Source organism: Saccopteryx bilineata, chromosome 6 (genome assembly GCF_036850765.1).
Source record: "Saccopteryx bilineata isolate mSacBil1 chromosome 6, mSacBil1_pri_phased_curated, whole genome shotgun sequence".
NCBI classification, from domain to species: Eukaryota; Metazoa; Chordata; class Mammalia; order Chiroptera; family Emballonuridae; genus Saccopteryx; species Saccopteryx bilineata.
In genome coordinates this window covers 206,062,347-206,086,649 of record NC_089495.1, presented here as the reverse complement: position 1 = coordinate 206,086,649, position 24,303 = coordinate 206,062,347, and the positions used below count along the sequence as shown (strand labels likewise).

The following is a 24,303-nucleotide window of genomic DNA, read 5'->3' as shown; positions in this document are numbered from 1 at the left end:
TCGTTATCCCTGCTGCCCTGTGCATCCTCGGGTCTGTCCTTAGTCACCCAGGCTTCCCGCCCCCCACGGCCCACCGTCCTTGCTGCCTGCCACTCCTGCCTCTGGGCCCACGACCCGGGTCAGATTCCAGGCCGAGCACAGCTGGAGGGACTCAGGGGTGCCTTGAGGTATCCCAAGGACAAGGACTGGGGCCGTGCCGCCTGCCTCGCATCTCTCCTACGGTACAGAAAGCCGGCAGCGGCCCACAAGCACGCGCTTTACGATCGAGAGCTGAGCGCGCGCGCGTGGCGACCCTTCCTCTCCTGGGCGGAGGGACCTGTCTTTTTGGAACCACACCACAGCCGACGACGAGGTGGCGGAGAATCTGTCCCGCGGATTCCGATGTCCCTTCTGTGAAGAGGGGCCTGGATCGGTACTGGGACATCACCGTGACAGGAAACTGACAGGACACAGGAGGCCGCGCGGGGCACACTGCCCGTTCTCTATCTCGGTGTCGGCGAGTGCCGACCGTCCGCACGGGAGCATCACGTTTCTGTTGGGGGCATAATACATCCTTGGAGTCGGGGGCCTCAGGAGACCCAGGGTTTCATAAAAATGATGTCCTGATACATGCTACAGCACGGACAAACCTTAAAAACGGTGGTGAAAAAGCCAGATGCAAAAACATGATTCCACTTCCGAGAGGTGCCCAGAACTGGCAGGTCTTTAGGGACAGAACGTGGACTGGCGGTTGGCTGGGCTGGAGGGGGAACGGAGCGACCGTGAAGTCCGGCGTTTCTTTCTGGGCTGGTAAGGAGTTCAGGAAGTAGATACAGCGGTGGATGCACAGCACTGGATACACTAAAGACCACTTACAGGCACACTTCTAACAGAGCGTACTTGATAGGTATGTGAACTATATTTCAATAGTTATTTTAAAAAAGAAAGGGGACTACACTGTTAATTGCTGATGTTTATTAAGGCTCCAAACTTTTGGGTTCCAAAAACACACCTGACTCACTCCCATGTGCAGCTTGGTGACTGATTACTTGTGGCTGAAAGGGGGGACGGGTCCCCACTACAAATAGACAGTGTGACCTGGAAGTTCCTAAAAGCCCCCCCCCCCGCATGGAACCACTGAGACATCACCCGTGTCCCTCGGCGCCCTTGAGGAGGACTGCTCTGCAGACACGTCACTAGCTTCTGTCTTCAGAGAACGGACCACGTAGAGGGCCACTTCCAACCTTTCCACTACAAAGTCTGCACGGCAACTTGGCTATTCCAACCTTGTCTTTTCACGAATCAGGGCCCTAAGTTACCTACCCTTCCCTGCCTGTCTGGCGGTGCCTGGTCTGACGTCCCTTCGCTTCCTTTTATAGCAGAGGATGTTTTTACGAGCAGGCTGCCTGCCCGGGTCCTTTCGGTAGGAAGATATTTTCCAATTTCAAAACAGAAACATCGCACCCATTTGCTGGCCCTTGAGGAAGAAAACTATGACTGATGATTGTATTTGCAGCTTTCTCTGGAGCAGACCCGTTCTAAAGGATTCAAGGCGGTCTGTTCCCAGACGAGCGTGGGGTGGGGGCAGCCAGCAGTGCCCAGCGAGCCCACTCGTGCAGGCCTCCCTGCCCAGGCCCGGCCTCCATCTGACGCTGACCCTGGGCACAAGTGCCCGTTTACGTTACCCCGAACTCGCTCTCAGGCCGGGCAGACAGGCAGGCCCAGGCTACAGGGTGCCAGCGGAAGGCTCTGGGGCCCTGCCCCCAGGTAAATAACACGTCCTAATGAGGGGAAGACCCCAAGGTGCTAAGGAGTGAGAGGACCTGAACACGGCGGAAATGCTGGTGTGAAGCCAGAGTGCCCAGCGCTCGACCTCCTGCCCTGAGCCTGGCACTCTGTGGTGGGTGCTCTCTTCACCAGCACAAGGTCCGTCAGTGCCCACGTCTGTCCGGCTTTGGGCTGAAAAGGAGCCGGAGAAGAGCGAGGGTCAGGGGGTCTGGGCAGAGGCCCTGGCGCCCGGAGGCGGGCTCCCTGGGGGTGCAACGCCTCCCTAGTTGTCTGGCGCTTGACTAGCTCTTCCATGCACCCCGGCCGCACCTGGAGGCTGGCCTCTGCTCCTCCGGAGCTCCACACTAGCTCACCGAGCCCCTGTGCTCGCAGGGCCCGGGGCAGGAGAGGCCCAGCCGGAGGCTCTGCAGGGAAGCCCACAAGGCCTCCATCTGCCTCATCCCCTGGGCCTGGCTCCCAGGGGCCGCCACACACAGAAGCAGATAGGAGGAGGATGTTAGTGTCGGAAGGGCACCTCAGCCTCACAGTGGGCACAGAGGCCACAGGAGGGCAGGGACTCAGGGTCACTCGGCGAGCCGGTGGTGAGATGAGAGGAGCCCTGCAATCTGTCACATGTCCACACTGCGGCTGCCGGGCACAGACGGACTCTGAGGACGGGTTGGACAGGCGGACCTGGAGGGCTCTGCCCCTCACAGACGGGTGGGTGGCCCCTTGGCGACGTGCCTGCTCGTGTGGAAGCCATCCCTATGGCCCACGGGGTTTCCTGCCACTCGCTCTCATCCATGCAGCCACACGGGGACCCATCTCAGTGACGTCAGGAGCAGACAGCAACTTACAAAGGGCAGGTGCCTGAGCAGCAAGAACAGGCCCTGGGTAGGAAGGGTCATTTACCCCACACAAACTCAACTCAAACTCAAACTTGACGTCTCACAACTGGAAGGAGATGTGCAGCAAAGGGCAGTGGGAGACGGCAACATGACTTCTGTATTGACATTTGTTCTCAATAATAACATCCAAAATGCGTTCCGTTCTCAGAGCGCTGCATCGGGCCAAGGGTATAGGTTGCCGGGGTCTCCCCTGAGAACGGGAGCAGCTGGTGGTGGGAGGCACTGCGGTGCCTCAGGGGCCTACACACAGCCGGGTGGACAGCTGCAGCGGGCGCCCTGGCTCGGAGAGGGGGCGGGGCGGCGATCCCAGCCAGCCTGCAGACACGGCCCCCCCTCGAGGCCGTCACAGGTACATGTCATCGTAGCCTGGCGGGGGGAGGTGGTCGGGGTTGGGTCTGGAATGAAAAGAGGGCTGGTGAGCAGCGTGAGGGCGGCCGGCGGCCGAGGCACGCAGGCAGACAGGGCCGAGCTGAGGAGCCTGCCCTCCACGCCGGTGGGGTGTGTGGAGCTGAGGGCGTGCGCTCGAGAGCCACACAAGCGGGGGCTGAATCCGATTCTCCTACCACGGGTGAGTGACTTCACCTTTTGGGGCCCCAGTTTCTGCAGCTACAAACCACACAGTCCCGCTACCCGTGAGTGTGGACACAGACTCAGGGAGTCCCCGACACGTGTGGAACTTCCGAGGAGTAAGCAACATCCCCTCCTTGGGGCCCCCTGAGCGGAGTGCGGGAGGGAGGCACCGAGGAGTGGGGGCCCCTGGAGCTCTGGGGGACACCAGGCAGGGCCCGGAGGAGGCCCCACTCCTGGCAGTGGGGCGGAGCAGACGCCCCCGCTCCACCAGGCTCTCCCTCTCAGCACACCCGAGTGAACACCTACCCGGATGGGCTGGTCCCAATGGGTCCGAAGGGGTCAAAGCGCGCTCCTGGGGGCACTGAGCCTGGAGGAAGCCGGGTTGGGAGGCCCGAGGACGGGTCAATACGTGCTCTTGGGAAGCCAGATCTGAGGGGATCCACAATCATGCCACCTCTTGGACGCCTGAGACAAGAAGGAAGAAGGGGTCTGGGTGCAGCAGGGAGGTGCTGGAGAAGAGGCAGAGGAGGCAGGAGTGGACCGAGAATGCCCAGGACTCGCCTCTGGAGGCTCAGGCGGACAAGCAGGCTGGCGGCAGGGTCCCAGCAGGAAGTGGGCAGGAATGCAAACATACTCCCCTGGCACGCACGGCCGGACCTCTGGCTCTCCAGGCATCTTGGGCCTTCAGAACTGAGACTCCTGCCATGCCCGATACCCACGGGGGACAACTGGACTGCGAACAGATGCTAGAACTTGCCCAGGTCAAAGCAGAATCACAAGGCTCTGCAGGGCACTGCTTCAGGCCTCAAGACTGAGAATGGCACTAAGTCCATTCACTCTGCAGCTCTTCTGACGTCTCCTTAGAGCACCCACCTCAGGCTAATCTATGGACTGCCTGTGGGTCTCCCGTCTGGCTCCAGACAACGGCTCTCTCTCATGATGTTCCCCGGACCCGAGCTCAGTGCTCAAACTAGGACACATGCGCTGATGTCCCCCTAAACCACTCAAGCTTACCTACGTACTCATGTGACTGCAGCTATCTAAGAACCCTGCTCAAGTGGGGTCAATTTGCAGCAGAGGTCAAAACCTAGTTTGAGTCATTCATGTGAGACACTACTTAGCTGAGGCTGTGATGACTTTACAGGGTCCATGACAAGAACCACCCAGAGATTAGCGGGAGCAGAGGCTCCCTTATCAAGCGAGGGGACCTGTGAGTAGTGCCAAGCTTCTCTAAGGTCTGTAGCCCACCATGCACTCTCAGTCCTCACTGGACAAACCCGTGCAGTGTCCCGCCCCAGAGGGAGCACTGCCCTGCACAGGGTGGGGGCCCAGGGAAGATGGGGGGAGGACGGGGGAGGCCCAGGGAGGATGAGGGGGACAGGGGAGACCCAGGGAGGATGGGGGGGTGGGGGAGGCCCAGGGAGGATAGGGGGGAGGACGGAGGAGGCCCAGGGAGGATGGGGGGAGGACAGAGGCGGCCCAGGGAGGATGGGGGGGACAGGGGAGACCCAGGGAGGATGGGGGGAGGACGGGGGAGGCCCAGGGAGGATGGGGGGAGGACGGGGGAGGCCCAGGGAGGATGGGGGGAGGACGGAGGAGGCCCAGGGAGGATGGGGGGAGGACAGCGGAGGCCCAGGAGGATGGAGGGAGGACGGAGGAGGCCCAGGGAGGATGGGGGGGACAGGGGAGACCCAGGGAGGATGGGGGGAGGACGGGGGAGGCCCAGGGAGGATGGGGGGAGGACAGAGGCGGCCCAGGGAGGATGGGGGGGACAGGGGAGACCCAGGGAGGATGGGGGGAGGACGGGGGAGGCCCAGGGAGGATGGGGGGGACAGGGGAGACCCAGGGAGGATGGGGGGAGGACAGCGGAGGCCCAGGAGGATGGGGGGAGGACGGAGGAGGCCCAGGGAGGATGGGGGGGACGGGGGAGGCCCAGGGAGGATGGGGGGAGGACGGGGGAGGCCCAGGAGGATGGGGGGAGGACAGAGGCGGCCCAGGGAGGATGGGGGGGACAGGGGAGACCCAGGGAGGATGGGGGGAGGACGGGGGAGGCCCAGGGAGGATGGGGGGGACAGGGGAGACCCAGGGAGGATGGGGGGAGGACAGCGGAGGCCCAGGAGGATGGGGGGAGGACGGAGGAGGCCCAGGGAGGATGGGGGGGACGGGGGAGGCCCAGGGAGGATGGGGGGGACAGGGGAGGCCCAGGGAGGATGGGGGGGACGGGGGAGGCCCAGGGAGGACAGCCGAGCCGCCCGCCCCTGCACCGGTGTTCTCCCCCACCACCCCAGGCATGGCAGCGCGCAGGAGCACAGTGATTTCTCAGCAGCTCGGCAACAACCTGTCTCCTCCACCCCGAAGAAGACTGATGAAAGTGCTAAAATTAGAAGAGGAGCCCCGCTGAGAAGCCACGGGCGGCGTGGGCCACACCTCCCAGGCAGTACTCACCCAAAGGGGTCCAGGTCCTCTCCCCCGACAGCAAACGGGCCCAGGGGATCACACCTGAAACAAACAAGGGACAATCACCGCCAAGTCCCAGAGCAGCCGGGCACCTGGGTCCCCACGGGCTGGAGCCTGACAGCAGAGGGGTCACAAAGGCACTCACTCCCAGGCTTGGGGACAGCGGACACCCCTGCGCAAGGCATCAACCGCTGGGGATAATGCAAAGTGGCCCTTGGCAGAGACTAACACGGATAACGTTACAGCGCCGAACACAAGGCTGTAACAGGGGCAGTCCCAGTTCCCTAGGAAGGAGAAATAGGAGAGGTGCTAACGTCCACATAACCTTTATCTTATTTACAGTTTTCTCACCCTCCTCAACTCTGGATAAAGAACCCAGATCTTTTAGATCAGAAAACTATTCTAAAACCCAAACCACCCAAAGCTCAGATTTAAAAGCTTCCAACGGGGAGAGCAAGATGGTGCTTCCCAACCTTTCTGTCAATATGTCCCAGCATGGGACTCATGTAAGTGCTGTAGACCTGCACTGAGGCTGCGGGAGGGGCACAGCCCACTGTCACCTCTGAGGTTTCCTCCCCTCCCCCACTACCCTTATCCACAACACAGGAGCTAGCAGCACTAACGGAGACTCTGTCTTATAGAATATATATATACACACACACACACACACTCACACACACACACGCCCACAAAATAGAGCTCTTTCAAAAACCTTAAGTATCTCTTATCCTTTGATCCAACAATTCTATTTCTAGGTATCAACCGTAAAGAGAGAACACTTTATTCAAATTAAAATATCACCAAAAAAGCTATAATCGAGGGAACTGTGTCGGCCTAAACAGGGACCAGGGCACATCACGGCATATCCCTAAGTGAGCCACGGAAACAATGTTCTCACAATGTTTTATAACGATGTGGAAGAATGTTTATGCTGTAGTGTTAACTATGGGAGAAAGGCGGGTGGGTCGTCGGTAACCTAGGAAATCAGCGGTGTGCATAGAAATAGGCTAGAAGGACGCGTACTGAAAATATAAACAGTGGGGAGTTTCTTCTATTTCCTGTGTTTCTTCTACAAAGGACATGGATGTGAACATAATAAAATAAAGATTTAGTGTCCGAGAAAGTGGTCTTCAGGCTGTGCTCGGGCCCGGTGGGCAGTACTGCAGACAGCTCTGGGGCGCGGCCACTCCTGCCAGACTGCAGGGGAGCCCCGTAAATGCCCCTCCTCGAAGCTCACAGGTAAGGAGCCATCATTACAGAGCTGGGGTAGCAGCTTCCTCCGTCAGCTGCCTAATGGGCTGGAAAAGACACTGTGATTTAGGGGGACTTGGTTTCCAAGGGAAGGTGACTGTCCCCGTCACGGTTCACGGAGCTGGCAGTGAAAGTTTCTGGTGGCCTCCCTGGTCAGGCCAGGCGGTGCCAGAGGGCAGCAAGCGCTTCACCCACCGCCACCAACTGCCCCTCTGACCAGTGCACAGAAGGGGCTCCTAGCGGCTCTAAGGACGTCTGGGAGAATGGAGCCCTGGCTCGGGAAGCAGGCAGCCGGCTCTGTCTCTCTCCTGGGGGAGGAAGGGAGAAGAAACGGAGAACAATGCGGCTAGGAAGGCAGCTGCAAGGCCAACCCCAGCAATCTGGGAACTTGAAACTGTCACAACACATCCTTCAGCGCACGCTCAACGCCCTCTCGCAGTAACACGTGCACGCTTTCGCAAACTCAGTATGGGCACGTGCAGACCCCCCCTTTCAAACAGTCTCCATCCTGGGTGTGCTCACTGAGACGTCAGAGTTTAAAAGCAGGTCAGTTTTGCACATGGTCTCTGAGATCAGGCCCTACTGCTTCCCCTGGTGCCCGACTGGAGGGAAGTCTGCTGTGCACTCACCGCGAGGCACGGCTTCTCAGCCGGCATGCTGGACAGGGTGTCCCAGCTCCAAACAGGGCCCCTCCAACAGAGGGGTCTGAGGGACCTGGCCACGCACGTCCCTTCTTAGACACAACCCCTCCTCCCTTGCCCACACAATGGCCATTACTGCCCTCCTGGTGGCTGAGACGCCCTGCTCTGGATGAAGACGGGCTCTGGGTGGGGAATGCTCTAGCTGGTTGGCAAAGGTCTGTCCTTCTCGCTCTGTCCTTTACAGTGTAAATCTGCGCAGTGGCACTGCCAGAGCCGCCCTGACGGGACGCAGCCCCGGCTGCGCACAGACATGCTGACAGCCGGAGGGCCCGGGAGGGCGGAGCACCAGCCACGACCACCGTCCACGGCGCGCCTGCTCAGTGTCGGCACTGGGCTCAGTTTCGTTTTTAAAAGAATACATTTTTAAATTTAATTTTCTAAATAGGTAATACACTCACCAGTTGCAAAATTCAAAAGTAAAGAGGACACAGAGACCCGCAAGGTTCGGCCAGCTGTGTTTCGGAATTCAGAATTTTTCATATTTTAGAAAGGTCAGATGAGTAAGCCTTATATTCTCTGCTTAACGCTCCCATGTGGCACCCTGTACCCAATTCTCAGACATTTCTGTACAGCGAGTGAGTAGTCAGCCGTGGCATCAGTGGAAATATATCAAGAGCTTCCTGCCACTCTAGGTCAGGTTTGCTACCAAACAAGGTTTGGGACCAACCTCATTTTTGGGAAGAAAAACACAAACCAAGCCTGCTCTCAGGTCTTTTCCGCCTTCAGAATTATAACTAGGAAACTGTGGGCTCGGAAAGTGACCATCTCCCCCCCCCAGCCCCCAGGTCTCCAGTTTTTGTCGTCCGTCCAGATACTCTGCCTCCCCGAGCAAATACAATCTCCTCCATGTGGCCTTTAGGCGGACGATGTGCCCAGGCCTCTGAGGTTATCTGCCTCATCTCGGCAGCAGCCCCTGGGTGCGTGAGCCCGTTAGTCCAGGAAAGCGACTGACAGCGTGTGCTGCCAATTACACAACCCAAGTCTTCCCGCGAAAATGAGCAACGTGGAAATCCGTGTTCACCACTAGCTTGATGGCTTCCCTGCATGACACCGATGCTGATGAGATCAGTGATATGAATGAACACGAGTTTCTGATACTGTGTGATAAATGTGCCAACGTTGAGTCACTCTGCACATCTCAGTGAACTAATATTTCCCAAACAGCTGATACACGATCTCCTAATATCGTTCATGGGCAAAAGATCCCACTGAAAAGGCAGGGCAGACCACTGGACTTGAATGGAATAATGAACATATAGAGTTCACTGATACGGATTCAGATTCCACATCACAATGAACGCTCACAGAAACCATCACGTGTCAGGTTCTGGTGAAACGCAAAGACTACCTACAACTATTTCAAAAGGTTGTTCAATGATTCTTGTCTTTTCCAGCAAGCAATCTAGGCTATGGCTCTAACAAAACATTACCACTTACTAAGTGCAGAAGCAGAAGTGAGAATCTAGGTTGTCTGTCTTCCATGACAGACAGTAAAATAATTCGCAACAACGTAAAAACAATTTGCAACAACGTAAAAACAATGTCACTCTTCTCACTAATTTATTTTCTATTTTGGAAAATATAGACCTTTTCATAAAACTCCTTTTATATTATATGTGAACATATACTGGGCTTGTTATTTTTTTAATTAATGAGCAAATGTGTATTTAAAAATTTGGGGGGCCCTGGCTGGTTGGCTCAGTGGTAGAGCGTTGGTTCGGTGTGTGGAAGTCCCCAGTTTGATTCCTGGTCAGGGCACACAGGAGAAGTGCCCATCTGCTTCTCCACCCTTCCCCCTCTCCTTCCTCTCTTTTTCTCCCCCTCCCACAGCCAAGGCTCCACTGGAGCAAAGTTGGCCCGGGGAACTGAGGATGGCTCCATGGCCTCTGCCTCAGGCGCTAGAATGGCTTCTGCAGCAACGGAGCAGCACCCCAGATGGGCAGAGCATCTCCTCCTGGTGGCATGCCGGGTGGATCCCGGTAGGGCGCATGCGGGAGTCTGTCTGACTGCCTCCCTGCTTATAACTTAAGAAAAAAAAACATTGGCTGTAACTACTAATATGGTAAACACTGATAGAGTAACTCAAAGAGTTCTCTGGGGTCCTAAATAATTTTTGAAAATGCAAGAGGGTTCCTAAGATCAAAAAGTTTGAGATCTGCCAGTTTAGGAAACGTAACTCAAGGAAGTAAAAAATACAAAACAAACAAAAAAAACAAACACCAATTTACATACAGATGTTCATAGTGTGCGATTTAAAATGGAAAATTGGACATGCTTGAAACATCGCACTGAGGTGAGGCCAATAACGTAGCTATGTAATAAAATATCAGATGCTAACAACATTCAGTACTTCAATCAGTGAATCAAGAAATTAAAAAAAAATGCAGAACACAATATATTAGGAACATTCAAAAAACATGTAAAGATACAGACTGGAATTAAAAATGAAATTTGAATGACATAAGTAAGAGCTTTATAGCTAAGGATTTATTTTTAGCAAAGCTGGTTAAGCGTAGGAAAAAATGTTTTTTCGAAATGGGGAACAGGATTTGGGACCGGCTCCTGACTGCCTGAGGGACAGATGGGGCAAAGGGAAATGGGTTAAAATTGTAATAACAACAAGTTAGGGGGCTGATGTGGCTGTTTTCAGTAATTCTCCCCGAGATCTCTCAGGACTGACCTCCTTTTGACCCTCAATTCTCCACCTACACCAGCACCAAACCAGCACGGAACCAGCAGAGCCAGGCCCTGTGACGAGCTCCGGACACACCTCACCACACTCTCAGAGAAGCAATTCTCTTCATGCACCAGGGCAGACACCCCGACTGACTCGGGTCTGCACCTGGAGGCTTCCAGGTGTGGGAAGGGCAATACGGGGCTGTGGGCAGAGAGGCGGAGCCGCAGGACTGCGTCCTGGGGGGAGGGGCAGAGGCTGCCGCTTGCCCGGAGCCCAGGCCAGGCTGTTCAGGAAGGGGGTAGTAACACCTTGCAGTACCAGATGGGCCTGCTGCTGGGCAGCTCCTCCCCTGCTCCCCACCTTAAAGCCCCGCCACCAAATGTCACATTTGAGGGAAAAACAAAAAGGTGAAAGTGTGACTGCCTGGTTGCCCAGCAACATGGAGGTGGTGGGGGCTATTATAAAGGAATCGGATGTCATTACAGACATCTGTGCTGCAGAGACAGGGGGCTGCTGGCCAAGAGTGGGGGTGGAGGGAGAAGGGGCCACAGAGGAAGGCCTGACAGGCTGTCATCGGGAGGTGGCTGACAACAAGCCTCCTCCATCCCGCCTCTTCCATCTCCTCAGTTCAGCGTCCCTGTCCTGCGACACAGGTTATCTTGAGAGGAGCCTAACTGGGGGGCAGGGAAGGGAAGATTTTTCTCTGTAATTTGTGGACACTGACTACACTGAACTTGGACACAAATCAACCATATGAGTGCAACTGAAGGGTGCAGCGGGGAAAGTGTGAGCTTCTGAGTGGGGCCCACGCAGGGGGAAGCCCAGCCTTCACTCTCCCGTTAGATACTTCCTGGGGGTCCTGCAGCCTCCCCATCTCTGTCTCCTCCCCCATGAAGTAGGGATGCCAACAACCTTCTGGAAGATGAGCGACCTTAAATGAAAGCACTTCGTCCAGTGGTCCAGCTTGGACAGCCAGGAATGGCAGTTACTCCTGTCCTTGATCAATGGCTGCCAATGTTGACCACAAAGAGACAATGTCCGTAAAATGGCCTAGGTCCAAACAGGGGAACCTCTACTCATTACACCTTTAGTCTTGTTCTCTTCTCTGCTGTTACCCGGATGGGACCCGCTGAGTATTTATTGAGCATCTACTAGTTTCTGAGCCATGAGCTCAACATGTAACATCTATCATCAAAATAAATTCAATCCTAAGAAACCGATGAGACGAATAATGATCCCAAAGTGCAGATGAGAAAACCAAGGCTCCGAGAGGCTAAACGTGCCGACAGGTACGGCCGCGAGGTCAGGGTCTGAGCCCAGCTGATCGACCCACAAAGCCCATGTTGCTAACTGCCATGTAAGACTCTCTCCTTAAATGGGGGCTGGCTGGGCGGCAGAAAGAAGGGGGGCAAGCCCTGCCTGCACAGAGCGGTACGCAGGAGCGATGAGGCTCGGTCTCTGCCTTAGCCCCTCCGACCCACCAGGCTCTTCAGCCAAAGGCACCACTGCCTTCATCAGAATCCTTCAGTGGGCCCTGGCTGGTTGGCTCAGGGGTAGAGGGTTGGCCCGGCGTGTGGAAGTCCCGGGTTTGATTCCTGGCCAGGGCATACAGGAGAAGCGCCCATCTGCTTCTCCACCCCTCCCCCTCTCCTTCCTCTCTCTCTCTCTCTTCTCCTCCCGCAGCCAAGGTTCCATTGGAGCAAAGTTGGTCTGGGCACTGAGGACGGACGGCTCCATGGCCTCCACCTCAGGCGCTAGAATGGCTCTGGTTGCAGCAGAGCAGCGGCCCAGATGGGCAGAGCATCGCCCCCGGGTGGGCATGCTGGGTGGATCCCGGTCGGGTGCATGCGGGAGTCTGACTGCTTCTAACTTTGGGAAAAAAAAAAAAAAGAAGTCCTTCAGTGGTTTCCAACAACCCACAGGGAGATTCACGTACTTCACGTCAGGGCCTTCCAAAACCTGGTCCCACCTGACCTGTGGTGGCGCAGTGGATAAAGTGTTGACCTGGGAATGCTGAGGTCGCTGGTTCAAAACCCTGGGCTTGCCTGGCCAAGGTACATAGGAGAGTTGATGCTTTCTGCTCCTCTCCCTTCTTTCTCCCTCTCCCTCCCCCCCCCTCTAAAAAACAAAAACAAAAACAAAAAACCAAAAAAAAAACCCCAAAAAAACACCCAAAAACTGAATAAAGTTAAAAATAAAATATTTAAAAAAAACAAAAAAAACCCTGGTCCCATCCTCCACAGCTGTTACACCCTAGTTTCCAGACCCACATTCCTTCTCTACAGCCCCCTTCAGGGACAGTCCACGCAGCTGGCCTACCGTGCCCTCAGCCTGAACAACCCACCCACTGAAAGGAACGTTAAAAAATAATTCAGACACATGAAAAGGAAAAAAAAAATGAAGCTTAAAAAGTACTTCTCTTCCCCATGAAGACAGAGCAGGCAACACCTCCTCCAGGAAGCCTTCCCTGAGCACCCATGAGGATGGCTGTGCGAAGTCTGTTAACGGCTGCTGTCACTCTTCCTGACTCATGTGCTTCTCAGGCCAGAGGGAGAGTGTGTGCCTCAGGAGCAGAAACCCAGCCCTAGGGGTCCCTAACCCACAGAATAGAGACCTCATCAAAAATGTGCAAGGCTGATGAGGGTCAGAGCATGGGGATACAAGGAGGCAAAAAAGTAGGAGAAAGTACACACTGGAAAAAAGCCAAGAACCCTGGGATTAGATAAAAATAACTGAGTGGTAGTGCTAACGGGCTGAACTCCGGGCTAGGGGGCCAGGAGCTTTAGCTACTGCATGGCCGGAGGGTGTAGAGCGGGCTGTGCGTGCAGCAGAGCTGTGACTGGCTGACACCCGTCCCAGGCTCTCCCCCCACCTCCTGGGCCTAGAACAAAGCCCACATCTTCCTCACTCTGCCCACAGACCTGCAGCCTCAGCACAGGCTCCCGTCCTAAATGGAGGCCCACACCCCTGTCTCGGTAATTCTCCACCTTGACCGCGGGAGTACTGAATCCTGTCCCTTCCCCGAGTGGGGAAGCCTGCCCTGATCTCTGCAACCCACTTCCCACCGCCACCCAACCCCACCTGCACCCAGCTCCAAACACACTGCCCGTCCTACCCGGCACTGCCCGGGACAGGCCTTTCCACCTGACGCTCCGCCTGGCTGGCTACAGCTCCTGCTCAGAGGTCAGTCCCTCCCTGGGGAAGCCTTCCCTGAGCCCCCCCCCGTGGGATCCAGGCTCCCCTTCCCTCCCGTGTGCAGCCTGGGCGCCTGCTGCTCGACCCCAATGAGGCGACACAACAGTAGAAGCCCGGACGTTGTCACTGGTCTTAGCGGAGTGCCCGGGGCTCGAGCTGGTGTCCCGCTCACAGTGCGCGCAGCACATCCCAGACTTGAGACCCTAGGTGGCTCCTCAGCATGTACATGTTAAGATCCTTTTCATTGTAAGATAATTACCCATGAGTGTGTGCGTTATCTTCGGACTTGCGTATGTCTATCCTTAACGTGGGTCCTACGCTGTCTTGATTATGGAAGCTTTGTAGTAAGGTTTGAAATTGAGAAGTTTGAGTCCTCCAACTTTTCTTTCAAAACTCTTTTAGCTATTCTGGTTCCCTTGCATTCCATATGAATTTTAGAATAATCTTGTCAATTTCTAAAACAAAGCAAAACCCTATAAACAAACAAACAAAACTCCGAGATTTTGGATGGGATTATACTGAATATGCAGATCAATCTGAGGAGCACTGACAATATTAAGTCCTTCACTCCATGAACATGGGATGCCTTTCCATTAGTTAGATCCTCCTTAATTCCTTTCAACAAACTTTTGTAGTTCTCAGTATCCAAATCCTGCACTTCCTTTTGTTAAACTTATTCTCAAGTTATTTTATTCTTTTTGGGGTTACTGTAAATGTGATCATCCCTTTAACTTCCTTTCCAGATCATGTGCTGCGAATGCATAGAAACACAAGAGATCTTTGTTTTTGGATCTTGTATCCTGTAGCATTGCTTCATTTGTATATTAGTCCTAAAAAGTTTTTTTATTTCCTTAGGAATTCTATATACAACAACCCATTGTCACTGACAAACAGAGATCATTTTACTTACTTTCTAATCTGTGTACCTTTCATTTCTTGAGTGACGGTGGCCCTGGCACTTGCTATACAGTGAGTACCATCCTGTGTAAGTGTAGCAAGAGCAGGTGCCCTTGCCTGTTCCTGACCCTGGGGGGAAAGCACTGCATCCTTCTCCTTTGGTCGGGTGTGAGCTATGGGGCTCTGCAGATGCTCTTTATTGAGTTGAGAAAGTTTCCATCCATTGCTGAATGCCTTCACCATGAGAGGGTGTCGAATTCTGCAAATGCTTTTTCTCTGAGATGAACATGTGGTTTTTGTCCTTTGTTCTAGTAACATGGTGTATCACACTGATTTATTTTCAGATGTTAAGTGAACCAATTCTGGAATAAATTTCATTTGGTCATGGTGTATAATCCTTTTTATATGTTTCTGGGTTTGTTTTGCTAGTAGTTTGATGAGGATTTTTGCGTCTATATTCATAAAAGATACTGGTTTGTAGCTTTCTTGTGATGTCTTTGGCTTGGTATCAGGGTAACACTGGCTTCACAGAAGGGACTGGGAAGTGTCCCTTCCTCTTCTATTTTTTGAAGGAGTTTGTGAAAGATTGGTATTAATAAAAAAAAAATCATTAATAAGGAAATTTTCAAATGGACCAAAATAATAGGAATAGGAAAATGTATGCACCCCTATGCACTCTTCCACTCAGTTTCAACAATTATCAATACTCTACCCTTCTTACTTTACCTGCTCGCTTCCCAGAGTCTGACTCTTTTGCGGGCAGTGAAATCACTTTAAAGCAAACCTCGGACATATCATCTCACCCTTACAGACTTCATTATACATATGTAAACAGATAAGACTTCTTTTATTAACAGTCAGAGCCCCCACTCTCTCTTTCCTCTGCAAGACAGTCATTAATTTGATTGGAAAAAAACAACAATGTATCGTGTAAAAATTTTTCATGCTCCATTCTTGGCTGGAACACATGGACTTTTTTTAAATTAAATGTATGGGGTGACATTGGTTAGTAGGGTTATATCGGTCACAAGGGTAGAGTTCTAGGACACATGGTCTGTATCCCGCATCATGCGCCCACTGCCCAGAGTCAGATCACCTCCGGCCCCCGTGTTTGCCCCCTTTACCCTGTACGACCCCCCACCCCCGGCCCTCTGGTCACCACCACACTGTTGGCCATGCCTGAGTTTCAGTTTTATATCCCACATGAGTGGAGTCATATGGGTCTTAGCCTTTTCTGCCTGACTTATTTCTCTTAGCATGACACCCTCAAAGGTCCACCCATGTCATCGCCAGCATCACGCCATCTCTCCTTATGGCTGAGGGGGGACACATGTGCCTTCATCTGTCTGTCTAACTCATTCTTCTATCCTCTGTGCTTCTTCTACACTGGGAGTTCAGGCTGGGTTCAGGCTGCGGCAAACTCACTCAAAGAAGACAGTGTCTGGCTGTCCTTTCAGTGGTAGGCCTGGTCTATGGTTTCAGGTGCTATTGGTCTGACCCATCTGTTATACAGTTCCCCGAACAAGCTTCTACCTAATGGCTTTGGGAACCACTGACAATTTGTGCTGAGGTCCCCCGTGTCTGAGAGTCCTCGTGGCATGGACAGGCCGAGACCAGGTGCTGCCCGCTCCACACTTCACAGTGGAATCCCACACGACAGAGCACCATGCACCCCACACAACTTTTGGAAGTCTTGTTGGATGTGATGGAGATTATCTGAGTCCAAGACTATTTTACACACGGTCACAAAGTATTCTTCACACCGTTCTAACACAGATGTTTTCAGGAATATAACCGCTGTAATACGAAACACTGGCCATCCACTCTTCTGTTTGCCCTCTGCTGAGGGCTGCTCACCCTCTCAGAAAAGCCACGTTACTATTGGCAACCCAGCCTGTGCGCTGGGGCTGCCTACACGACGCATCCGTACGCGCCAGCCTTTGCTGCTGCCAAGGTCAAGGTAATTCCACACACAGCTGCAAACACCTGCCCGTTTTCCAGCGCAATCTCGCTCAGGCCTCTACACAGTGGAATATACATTATCTTATTATTAAATACTCTCTTTATTTCTTGTTTACTTTATAGTTAGGACTTCATACTGATTCCTTTTGAAACTACATTCGGTTAGTGAAGAGTATCTATGAGTTCCCTTTTGAGAGAGTCAAGGAGACTTCACAGAGTACTTATTTTGCAATGGGCAGTGAGCCTGAGAGAGCTGAGGATTATCACCTACTTAACGTCTAAAAATCTCCCCACCTTGACTGCTGCCCAGGCCTTATTCTTAAATCTCGCCACCACATCTGGTCCGTCCCGGCCAGAGCACTATGCCGGGCGTGAGAACACCTGGGCCCCAGTCAGGCTCTGTCTCTTTAATGGGGGCTCGTGACCTTGGGAAGGTCACCTTACCTCGGTTCCTGTCTGTAAAATAAGAGTGTCAGACCAGACAAGCTGTTCCAGCCTTCTAACCCCTTTCTATTACTCTCTCCTCTCCCACAGGACCCAATATTTCTGAACACTGCTGAACAAATTGCCAATTGTGACCTAAGGCAATAAGTAAATCAATTTCCCATTTTTAAAAATACTAACCAAAGGTATCCAATTGTAAAACAGAAAAATAACAACAGCAGTTGACATTTACTGCGTGCTCATTACGGCCCCAAGGTGAGCCCTGCCTCCACCCATCCACCTCGCCATTACCGCTATACCGCGGACTCCAAACTGGGGCGCAGTCTCAGCAGAGACTCACATCTCCCTGGTCCTCTCCTCCCTCAGAGCACAAGTCTCCAGCCCTAATGCTACCGTCCTCATCCGCTAAGTCTCAGACATGATTTACTCACACCCCGTGCTATTTTGGAAAAGTTCTGAAATTGTAAAAAGAGGTCAGGTGACTCTAATGAAATCACAAGGCAGGACACGGACTACGTCCTCCCTGGGAAAGTACTTCTGGATCTTTGCCTTTTCCCAGAAAGCCTGTCCAGGGCCCTGCACACCCGGAGAGCTCTGGAGTGAATAACTGGATCGCCTCGGCCACCACTCAGGAGGGCCGTGCACGGGCCCCCTGGGCGCTGGCCCTGCGCTGACTCAGAGGCGGTCCGTGGACCCTAGAAAGGGGGCAGGCAGCCTTCCGATGCTGGGGGCTGAGGGGGACTAGGAGGACTACAAGAACCCACTGCCCTCCTTCTGTCTCCGCTCCCTGTCTCAGCATACGGTGACTCTGACAGCTCTGCTGAGGATGTGCCCGGGCAGGGCGGGGCAGGCGGCAGGGCAGCCGTGGCGGGGAGTCCTTCTGCGGAAGCAGGGGCCGCCCACGGGGCCCGGTACTCACCAGGGGGGCTGCCGGCTAGGGCGCGGGCCCTGTGGGCGGATCCGGAGCGGGTCCACCTCCCGGGCGGTGGCAGGGGGAAACTCCTGCTGGGGACTGCTCCTGCTGCTCGTGCTGGCCTTGTCCCAGTGCTCGCGGATGGGCGTCAGGATCCCAGACACGAAACGGGTCCGCAGCTCCTCGCTGTTTCGGTAGGTCCTGCAGGAAGGAGATGAGGCGTCAGGGGCTTGCGGCCGGCGGGAAGCACTGGACCCAGAGATTTGGTGCTGGCGACGGGGACAATGGCTGCAGCAGCCCTGACAGCTCTCGATGTTATGCTTAGACCGTTTGCAAGGGTGGGGATGGGCCGCCCAGCGGGCCTGGGTGAGGGGGGCAACAGCCTGGCGTGGTCTCCGAGGTTTGGGCCTGAGCCTCTTAGGCATCTGAGTGGCCCCTCCTCACACACCACCCCATTAGAAAGAGAGGAGGGTGTTGGCACAGGGCCTGGACTGGCTGCTCCTGGCACCTGCCCCATCAACCCCACCCGCCACTGTGTGCTCATCACGATCATGGGAAGGGTCACAGAGCCACAGGCTCCTGGGGGAGGAGGAACCAGGGTCCCGGCCCAGGTAGGCAGCACTCTGGGGCTCAAGGTCCAGCGTGTCACTAACCCAGGGCCCCTGGAAGGCACTCGGGGCTGCTCGTCATTACCGGGACAAGCACCGTGAGCCTCGGACGAGATGCCGAGGCAGACAGCAGTGACAGGGAGCGGGCAGGCCTCGCGTTTTAAAATAAGCCTCATCCTGGGTCAAAAAAGCAAACCTCACAAACGTGTAAACTGAAACCCTTATGTCTCTGACCGTGTGGAGTCACACTAAACATCAACAGAGCTCTAAATATGGGGAAATGAAGCAACATGAGTCTAGGTCACGCATCAATCAAAGAGGAGGTCTTGGGAAAAAACAGAAAGCACTGAATAAAAATAAAAATACAACCTATTAAGCTATGTGGGATATAGCTAAACCAGTGTGAGAGGACACTTCAGGGCACTAAGTGCTTACACTGGAAGAGGAAAGAAATCACGATCAAGATTCTGACTTAAAAACCCAGGAACAGAAGAGCAAACTAAAAGCCAAAGACACTTTGCTGAAGAAGACATACAGATGGTAAATGTACACGTGCAAAGATGCTCAACAGCGTTAGCCATCAGGGAAATGGAAAAACCACAGCGAGAGTGCTACACATCTACCAGAGTAACTAAGACGAAAAGTAGTGACGGCACCAAACGTCGGCGAAGATAAACACGGTGCGCTCATGCACTGGCGGCGGGTGTGTAAACTGGTGTAGGCTCTCTGCAAAACTGTTTAGTAATTAAAAAAACAACTAAACATGCAATTACCACGGTACTCCTGGGCACCTATGCAGAGAAATGAAAACTATGCCCTCGCGAAAGCCTCTACGTGAATGTTCAAGCACCTTTATTTGTAATAGCAAAAAAAAAACCTGCGAATAACTCAGATATCCTTCAACTAATGAATGATTAAACAAACTGGCCCATCCGCATGATGAAACACTAGGCAACAGGAATACACTGCTAACGCGGGAACACCCGGGCGGCTCCCAGCGAGGAGAGCCAATCCCAGAGGCTCCCGTGCTGCGTGATTGCGTCTGCACACCCGAAGCGACAGGACTGGAGAAACGAAGACTAAAGGGCGGTTGCCAGGAGATCGGGGCGGGGCCGGCAGTGCTCGGCTATAAAAAGGCCTCCAGTCCAGAGGGACGCGGCTAGGGATGAAACGCTCTGTATCATCGTATCATCGGGTCAGTGAGATCCTGGCTGTAGTACCTCCTGGTTTTCTACAATGTTATCATTGACGTAAAATGTGTAAAAAGTAGTCTCCCTGTATTATTTTTTACAACTACATGTAAGTCTAAAATGAAAGGTTTAATTAAAATGCATTTATTGTCTAACCATAAAATACACCGAGGCTGACTGGATCGGTGGCTTCCCTCTCCTCTAGCCGAGAGCGGGCCCAGGGAGGCAGGAGAGGAAGCCGGTGCCCGCTCCCAGCCTTCCCACCAGAGCGCCTCTACTCCAGCCAGTCTGACCCCAGTCCTGAAGAACACTGCTCTTCTAACCGCCACGCTGGTTAGAAGTGAGAACAGCCGCCCTGGCTTGAAAGAGCTAAGGGCCCCGTGGTCCACACACGCCTGTGGAGACCAGTCTGATCTGAGCGTGAGGCCCCTGGAGACCCGATGTCCCCGTGTGACACGTTCACCGCAGAACTCGGATCTGACTGGAAAACTACCGAGAGGCCTTCACACAGTGTCTCAGTCTCAGAGAATGCCGTGTTCAGTGCAGAAGACAGCTTACACCAGAACACGGAGAGGGCACGGCAGAGACAGGGCTCCACTCCTCGGCAAACCGCCGCCTGCTCACCAAGGGGCACTGACAGCTATCCACAGCAGACCAGAGGTGCCAGGATGACCCCATGGGGAGGGCCTCACAGAGGACAAGCAGCGAGGCAGAGAGGGAGGGCCTTCTGGTTAGGAACAGACCCCACCCTAGCACTCAGAGCCTGTTTCCATGGCGATGATTCCGAGTGGTCAGCTCCTTCTCCCTCTGCCTACTTGCTGAGAGCCTGGGCCCGGCCCTGAGCGCTCTGTGCTGACACACTCCATTCTCACAACAAGGCCGCCGCCACCACCATGCCGAAACAGTACTATTGTATCCCTTTCCACATAATCAACAAAACACAACACCCACACACAGGAAACCCCAGCAACACGTGTATTAAAAAAAAACCAAATGGAAACATTACCACTGTTTCTCTCTCCGTATTGCTATGGCAGCTAAACTGCTCTAATGTCATCAGTAAACAGCTGAATACAGGGCCTGGGCTCCTGCACGAGTTTGTCTGTTTCTCTCCTAATGGAGTTCCAGGATGAAGAATCAGGAGACCACCCTCCAAATGCCCTTCTCTTACCTCCTTACAGGGAGGGCATGGTGGGGCCCCGGGTGGGCGGGGCCCGGGTGGGGCGGGGCCCGGTGGGCAGCACCCCAAAGCACGGCTCTGCCCAGCCCGGCCCTGGCCTCCCCTCACCCTTTGATCCCCCTGTGAACACAGTGCTCGTCAATCGGCTCCATCTCAGGGCAGACCCAAACTAATTACTACAATCCTGCGGCACACCAAAAGAGGTGTAATAGTTTTTGCCGATCTGAGAAATAAAAGGTATGACTGATTCATTCACACTGGAAGGCTATTGTCATGTGGGCTGTTGTCTGTTTTTTTTTACAATCTGGAAAAGAGGTCAGTGCCCCTGACTAAACGGTCAGGTGTTGCTTGTTTTAAAGACTCTTGTGGCTGCAGGATAGCAACAGCCGGAGGGAAAGGGGTGGAGGCAGGGGTAGGGGGCAAAGGGGGGTGAGAGGGGTGAAAAGAGATCCTGCATGGGCCACGAGGGTGCATGATGCGGTGTGTAGAGGGTGTTATATTGAGGGGGACGCTTGAAAGCATCGTGACCCAATAGATTAAAAAATCAAATCAAATTTGCACACACACACACAAAATCCCAACACACCTCCTGTGGCCTACCGGTTGAAAATTGCTGTTCTGCTCCGTGCAAAACAGAGCCAGGGCCAGCCCTCACGGAGATCCCACTCTAGTGGGGGAGACCGGCTCTAAGAAGTTCATCGTAAAATACCCGCTTACTAAATTCTTAAAACAGCAGACAGGGTGGGCAGGGAAGGCTTCTCTAAGGAGCTGACGCATCACCGGAAATGGGAGGGAAGAGCAGGAACTGGCTCTGGGAGGCAGTCCGGGAGAGCTGCTCGGAGGAGGGAGGAGCCCTGAAGGGGGAGGGGAGAGGAGCACAACACCTCGGCACCGGAGGAGGTTTGGAGGGCTTGCGCCCCCAGAGAAATAAAAATTCATTGAAGGGTTTTTTCTTTTCTAAATAAGGAAAACGTTTAAAACCATATCAACGTTGACATTTTAGGTGCACAGTTCAGTAGTACCAAGTGCGTTCACGCTGCTGAGCGGTCACCGCCGTGTCCACCTTCAGAACTCTTCCTTGCGCCAGACCAAAGCTCTGTGCCCATCACACACCGGCACCCAGACCTCCCCTCTCCCGGCCCCTGGCAACACTCATTGTACTTTCCAGCCTGTGAATTCGGCCGCCCTGCGTACCTCGTGTACATGGAATCATACAGCATTTGCCTGTGACTGGCTCCTTTCACTTAGCATAATAATGTCCTCAGGGTTCGTGTGGAAACCTCCCTCTTCAAAGCTGAGCGTACCCACTGTGTGTGCACGCATTCTGTTTATCCGTTCATCTGTCCTAGGTGATCCCGGACACTGCGTGGCTCCCACTTCTGGCTATTGTGAATGATGCCTCTGTGAATGTGGGTGCACCAATGTCTCTTCAAGACCCCGCTCTCAGTCCTACCGGGTGTGTGCCCAGAAGGGGAGCTGCTGGGTCACATGGTAATTTCATTTTTTGAGGGACCACTTTCTCTAGTGGCTGCCTCACGTTACCTTCTCACCAGTGGTGTACAAGGGTCCCAAGTTCTCCACATTCTCACCAGTACTTGTCATTCTCTATTTTTTTTTATAGTACCCATCCTAATATGTGGCAGATTTCACTGAAGGACTTCGGGCAAGGGTTTTTAACCATGATCTGATCTATGTTTTAGAAAGCCTGGTCTGGCCCTGGCCAGTTGGCTCAGTGGATCAAGCATCAGCTCAGCAGGCGGACATCCTGGGTTCGATCCCCAGTCAGGGCACACATGAAAAGCGACCATCTACTTCTCTTCCATTCTCTCTTCCTCCTTCTCTCTCTCTTCCCCTCTTGCAGCCAGCAGCTCAACAGGGTCGAGCATCGGCCCCGGGCACTGAGGATAGCTCAGTTGACTGGAGCATCACCCCCGGATGGGGGGTGCCAGGTGGATCCTGGTTGGGGCACATGTGGGAATCTGTCTCTATCTCCCCTCCTTCTCACTTAAAAAAATTAGCAAATTTAGCAAAATGTTAAAAAACTTGGAGAATCTAGATAATGGGTGTACATATGGGTGATCCCTTTAATCATTTTGTAAACCATCTTTTCTGTAAGATTGCAAATTTCAAAATAAAAAGTCAAGAGAATGAGAAAACAGACAAGCAAAAAAATATTTGCAAAACACACCGATGATAAAAAGATGGTTATCCACAATATCTGAAGGACTCCTAACTCCCAGTGACAAGACAACAATGAAAAAACGGGCGGGCAGACCAGGCCGGTCCCCTGGCTGAAGAAGAACTACAGGTGAAAAGATGCTCAACCTCACACTTCACTGGGGAACTGCAAGCTCCAGGACAGGGAGGCCCCACTGCCCACCTATCAGCACGGCTGCCATCCGAATCGCTCTGAACCAGCAAGTGTGCCGGGGATGCGAGCAGGGGGCCTTCGTTCACTGCTGGTGGGGAGGCACAGTGGCGTGGCCACTTGGAGAGACAGACCTCAACTTACTCCACCAGCACCGAGAGTGAACCCCAAGGCAAACTATGAAATCTGGGCAGTACTGCGTCAATCCGGGTTCACCCGTTTTTAAAGACACATGGCCGTTTGAGTGAGAGACGCTGCCAGTGAAGGAGGCGGCCGTGTGTGTGTGTGTGTGTGTGTGTGTGTGTGGTGGGAGGTATGTGGGAACGTGTGTGTGTGTGTGGTGGGAGGTATGTGGGAATGTGTGTGTGTGTGTGTGTGTGTGTGTGTGTGTGGTGGGAGGTATGTGGGAACGTGTGTGTGTGTGTGTGTGTGTGTGTGTGGTGGGAGGTATGTGGGAACGTGTGTGTGTGTGTGTGTGTGTGTGGTGGGAGGTATGTGGGAACGTGTGTGTGTGTGTGTGTGTGTGTGTGTGTGGTGGGAGGTATGTGGGAACGTGTGTGTGTGTGTGTGTGTGTGTGTGGTGGGAGGTATGTGGGAATGTGTGTGTGTGTGTGTGTGTGTGGTGGGAGGTATGTGGGAACGTGTGTGTGTGTGTGTGTGTGTGGGGGAGGTATGTGGGAACGTGTGTGTGTGTGTGTGTGTGTGGTGGGAGGTATGTGGGAACGTGTGTGTGTGTGTGTGATAGGAGGTATGTGGGAACGTGTGTGTGTGTGTGGTGGGAGGTATGTGGGAACGTTTGTGTGTGTGTGTGTGTGGTGGGAGGTATGTGGGAACGTGTGTGTGTGTGTGTGTGTGTGTGTGTGGTGGGAGGTATGTGGGAACGTGTGTGTGTGTGTGTGATAGGAGGTATGTGGGAACGTGTGTGTGTGTGGTGGGAGGTATGTGGGAACGTTTGTGTGTGTGTGTGTGTGTGTGTGGTGGGAGGTATGTGGGAACGTGTGTGTGTGTGTGTGTGATAGGAGGTGTGTGGGAACGTGTGTGTGTGTGTGTGTGGTGGGAGGTATGTGGGAACGTGTGTGTGTGTGTGTGATAGGAGGTATGTGGGAACGTGTGTGTGTGTGTGTGTGTGGTGGGAGGTATGTGGGAACGTTTGTGTGTGTGTGTGTGTGGTGGGAGGTATGTGGGAACGTGTGTGTGTGTGTGTGTGTGGTGGGAGGTATGTGGGAACATGTGTGT

At 53.8% G+C, this 24,303-nt stretch overlaps 1 protein-coding gene across 1 annotated transcript in view; it reads right to left on the bottom strand.

The window, feature by feature from the left end:
* Nucleotides 1-939: 939 nt before the first annotated feature.
* The window catches only part of PSMF1 (proteasome inhibitor subunit 1), a 38,249-nt gene continuing 14,885 nt past the window's right edge, over nt 940-24,303 (bottom strand). Inside the window, exons 4-7 of the mRNA XM_066235507.1 lie at nt 17,728-17,922; nt 5,670-5,723; nt 3,531-3,689; nt 940-3,049 (exon numbers count right to left, since the gene is read on the bottom strand). Coding sequence (XP_066091604.1) covers nt 2,998-3,049; nt 3,531-3,689; nt 5,670-5,723; nt 17,728-17,922 — 460 coding nt within the window. The 3' untranslated portion in view covers nt 940-2,997. The remainder of the gene's footprint in view (nt 3,050-3,530; nt 3,690-5,669; nt 5,724-17,727; nt 17,923-24,303) is intronic.